The following is a 5,000-nucleotide window of genomic DNA, read 5'->3' on the forward strand; positions in this document are numbered from 1 at the left end:
AGTGCAATGGGGAGGGAGAGGGCACTTCTAGTTCAAATCAGTTTCAAGTGTTTTTATTCAAACATTTCAAAGTTGGATATGTCGGAGCAGGACTGAGCACTAAGCTGTGTTTTCTAGTTTTTACAAAGCGAAAGAGACTTAGTACTTTGTCTAAACAGGTCAAATGGTATCTAGATGTAGTGGCCTGCCTTCTGAACCAGATTGTGAGAGCGTCACGGTGACAGTTCTGGACATGGGGCGAGGAGGGGGGGGAGTCTAGTACCTGCGGTTTCTTCATGACCTGGATGAAGAAGGTGTGGTTCTTCATGGGGTAGATGACGATCAGCACGTCTCCAAAGTCCGTGGGGACGATGCCGCGCCGGTAGTCCCTGGTGTGCTCCGACCACACGATGTGCACCTCATCGTTTCCCAGGTGACGCAGCTGTGCGAGAAAAACACATCACACGTCCAATCAGATCAGGGCTCGGGGATTTTGAAGAGCGTTCCGATCGCTATGGTGATCAGAGAAGCCACTGAACATAGCACAACACTAGAATACCTCTGGTGGATAGGACTGGAAGAATATTATTTTTTTTTTAAATGTAACAATAAGTCATAAATCATTGACTACTGATGGTTGACCAAGGGAATATACAGCAGGGGAATTCAAATGGGGTTGATCAAGAGCTGAGCGTATCCCCCTGCCTCTCCTAAGGTTAATACGAGCGCAACGTTTTTTCACCTACTTTTAGCGCGACGAGGTGTCGAATCACGCGACCACTCTTCACAATGGGGGAGTGTGTACTGACGCACAAAGATCGCTGGATGGCGATGTCACACAAGAAGAGAAAATGACAAGATCACTACCTCTAAAAATGCATAAAGTTCCTATGCGCAGAGAAGCAGGGAAAAATAATAGTAATAAATATTGCAATATTGTGTTATCATAGTTATGAGCTTCACAGTGATAGTCTGTTTATTTGTCGTGAACTTCGCCGGTAACGTCAGCCTGTCAACCCCTGCAACTGCTCACAGGGGTTGTTATATTGTGATTATATGTAATGGCTGAATATGTTCATTCTTTTTATTTTGATTACATTATATAATTGTATTTGGTATAATGACAAATAAACTTGAAACTTGAATGATCTCACAGGAGCGCGTACCTGCACGGAGCGTTCATGTGCCGCAACTTGTTATAGTTCGTTTCACCTATATTAGTGAAAAGAGCTGAAAGAAAATACATGAAAGAGTACAGAATGATAAATCATTCAGAATGTTATTGGTTTTAATATTTCACAATTTGCCAGAATAAGCACGCTCCCTCGCACGCCCAGCCCATCATTTTTGATACCGCTAATGTGTGTAATGAAAAGTGTGACAATGTTGAAAGACATGATGTCATAATCAAAATATAAAACCTGATTGGATAAAATAAGATTCTGTTGTGATTGTGTTGACATTGTTGTGATGTCAAAAGAAATCTTGGTTATGTAATGTGTAAAGTGGAGAGGAGATTGATCGGGACTGCGGGAGTTTTCATTACTAACGAATGATGGTTGATTATTATTATACAAAAATAATAGTAATAAATATTGCAATATTGTGTTATTATAATTATGAGCTTCACAGAGATGCACAAACCTGTCGTGTTTATTTGTCGTGAACTTCACGCCGGCCGTAACATCAGCCCGGCGACTGCTCTAAGCTTGTAAGCATTGTAAGCGTGTAATACACACTCTTGCGTGTTTCCATTCATGATGAGGTGTTTCTGTAAATTCATATATATATCCTATTGCATTATTTGAAAATTGACAGGGCTGTAAATAGTGTCATTCAAAGCACAACGCACGTCATTTCAAACGATTTTGATTGACTTTCTGCGGCAGCGAAATACATTATCAATATCTTATTATCAATTATCAATATACTGGAAGCCTAACTGGAAGCCTAACAGTGGTCTAGCACCGTGGTCGTGCACACATATGTCGGCCCTTCTTCTCCTTACTTTCCTGTCTGTCTTCACTATATCAGTCCAATAACATGAAAACTATGAGTGGGACTGCCCCACTCAGAAAAAACGTTATACAATAACATTATATACAAAAAAAACATTATACACAATATTATAAGTATCCGTTCGTTATATAATATTCGTTGATGAGTACAGGCATAATCAAACGTAGGTTACTGCAATTACTTTGCTGCGGTAGCTATGCATGCACCACACAACTTGATAGGTACATACTGTGCAGTGTATCATTCATAACTGTACATAGGCTACACATATCATAATATCTTATCACTATTGCATGGAACTTGGGTAAACCCGCTGTGAAAAAAAACCCTCAGCTCCAACAAATCTGAAGGGATTGGGAGACATACTGTACAGTTTATCATTTTCATAACTGTCTGTACATATACATATCTTATCTATCCCTATTGCTATATATAGCCTATACATAAACACATTATGTTACATACTTATCAGTCTTATCCACTGTATCTAATTCAGCACTGAAGCCTGAAGTTTGAGCACAGTGTGTGTCCCCTTGCTACCTCTGCTGATATAAAAGAGAATTGCAGCCTTGGAGAAAAAGATGGCAGCCGAATCCCAAGGCAAATACACAGACACACACAGAAATACTGCAAAATCGCTTTATACTAACTCGATTTTGAAAATGTAAAGATGCTGGGTGGTAGAACGCACATATCTAGGAAAAGTCATGAAAGGAGGGTCCTGACATTTGATCGAGTGCAAAGGTAGAAATGTTTTTGTACTCACTGGTGCCCTATGACACCTCACGGCTTTCCTAGTGTTATTAAAGAACATAGTAGGCAGTAGGAAGCCAGAGCCATTCATGACATTGGACAAAGCGAATAATGTTTAGAATGGTTTGAACTCGCTATTACGATGGCTAACCATGGCTAGGGGGGTTTTGTCACTATGTATAGCGTTTGGGAACATAAATAATGCAGCATTTTATTGCAAACTGAAAATAACAAAAAAGACAAACGCAAAATTGAGCATTTTTGAGTCAATCATTCAAATCCAATTAACCTTCCTCCAACACATAAAATTGTCCCCCGTTTTCCATGTTCTATTCATACATCCAAATGAAGTCGGCACATAACGACACAAATGACAGGAAATTGGCTGTTCCTCATTCGCAATAAACATTTGTTTTCACACACACACACACACACACACACACACACACACACATAGAAAGAGAGAGAGAGAGAGAGAGAGAGTGAGAGAGAGAGCGAGAGAGAGAGAGAGAGAGAGAGAGAGAGAGAGAGAGAGAGAGAGCGAGAGTGGGAGAGAGAGAGTGAGAGAGAGAGACTGAGAGAGAGAGAGTGTCATGTGGTATGGTGACTGGTATGGACAGGGCAGAGCATCATGCAGCTTAGTGTGTGAGAGGCAAACATCTGCCAATGTACTGGCGCCTAATGAGCCATTAGGAAAACATGCCCTCGCCACCCAAAAATACAATTAGCACATTCTATTATAAGCCCTTAATTATGGTAATGGCGTAATGTTAAACACATCCACAACACACTGTGCTTACTGGTTTCATCTCGCCTATCCTAAGATCCATGGCTCCAAATGAGGTCATTCGGAGGAACAAATTAAGCAACAATGTTGAATATGAATATGCATATTGGGGGGTGACCGCCCCCCCAAAAAAAATAAAGAAAGAAAAAATAAAAACCCTGGGCACATTAATGAAGATTATAATATGACATGATGAGTCAAACCGCAAGGCTAGTGTGTGTGTGTGTGTGTGTGTGTGAATGCTAATGGCTCATTGTGATCTACTGTGTTGTCCAAGGCCTGAAACAGTGCTGTACTGTAGCTATGTGTGGAATCGCTTCTGTGTGTGGCCTCATCCAATTAGCCCTTTTTGACTTCTCACCAGGCCACACACACACACACAGACACACAGACACACAGACAGACAGACAGACAGACAGACACACAGACACAGACACAGACACAGACACAGACACACACACACACACACACACACACACACACACACACACACACACACACACACACACACACACAGTAGAGCAGACCAGGCTAACCCAGAGCACAAGTGCTCCCTTATAAAAACAGAGAGCAGCAGGCCTGCGTTGGTGCTTGGGGGGGTGTGAGTAGTGTGTTGGCCGGGCGCCTCTCCCACCCTGACATTAGGACCCCTACATGGCCTGACCCCCCCACCCCACAGGTCACTGCTATAACCGCATTACTGCACCCAGCTGCTGCTGCTGGGATCTGCAGCTCTGCCCAACAGACAGCTCACAATCGGATTGAGGAATTCATGTTTTTTCCCTCTTTTCTTTTGAGTTTAGCCGGGGGCCTGTTTTTTATTTTTTCCTTTTTCTCTCAGACAGGCAATCTGGCCAGTGAAAGCTTTCCCTCCCTCCTTCCCTCCCTCCCTCCCCCTCCCCCCCAGAATGCATCTGAGCACTGGCGGCCAGTAGGCGCGGGGCTGAAAGTTTCATTGGTAAATTGACAGACAACTTCCTGCCTGGCTCGACTGATAAAGCCTCATTTTTCCTCCCCCTCTTCTCTCCTCTCCTCCCCTCCCTTCTTTTCTACCGTTAGCCCTCTAACACCACACGTGCCGCTGAGCTGCCAATTTTAGGAGGTGGCCTGCAGCTAAACGCTGAGATCTGGGAGGGAAGAGGGAGAGCAATTACAGGAGCTCCCGCTCAAATGAATCGAACCAAGCCTTAGGCACACTCCTGGTCCCCCCCCCCCCTACAGCCTCTCTCACTCCTGCCCAGGCCTGGTCCCCCCCCCCCCCTACAGCCTCTCTCACTCCTGCGCCTGGTCGCCCCCCCCCCCCCCCCCCCCTCCCTACAGCCTCTTTCACTACCAGCCCCCCCCTCGCTCTCACAACCCGGCTGATAAAATACAATCTGCATGCAGGCTAACGAATTTCCACAGCCACACACACAGAGCACAGGTTCAATGAGGTCGGAGCAAAGACCTGGAGGGGGGGCGG

The 5,000-nt window shown here is 44.2% G+C and overlaps 1 protein-coding gene across 1 annotated transcript in view; it reads right to left on the minus strand.

Annotated features, from left to right (window-relative positions):
• Nucleotides 1–5,000, minus strand: part of ralgapa2 (Ral GTPase activating protein catalytic subunit alpha 2) — a gene marked incomplete at its 5' end in the record, with an annotated part of 124,811 nt that overhangs the window by 41,864 nt on the left and 77,947 nt on the right. The window contains one exon of the mRNA XM_080539909.1: nt 263–421. Within this exon, the coding sequence (XP_080396035.1) occupies nt 263–421 (159 nt within the window). The remainder of the gene's footprint in view (nt 1–262; nt 422–5,000) is intronic.

Source organism: Nansenia antarctica (genome assembly GCF_963989245.1).
Source record: "Nansenia antarctica genome assembly, chromosome: 1".
NCBI classification, from domain to species: Eukaryota; Metazoa; Chordata; class Actinopteri; order Argentiniformes; family Microstomatidae; genus Nansenia; species Nansenia antarctica.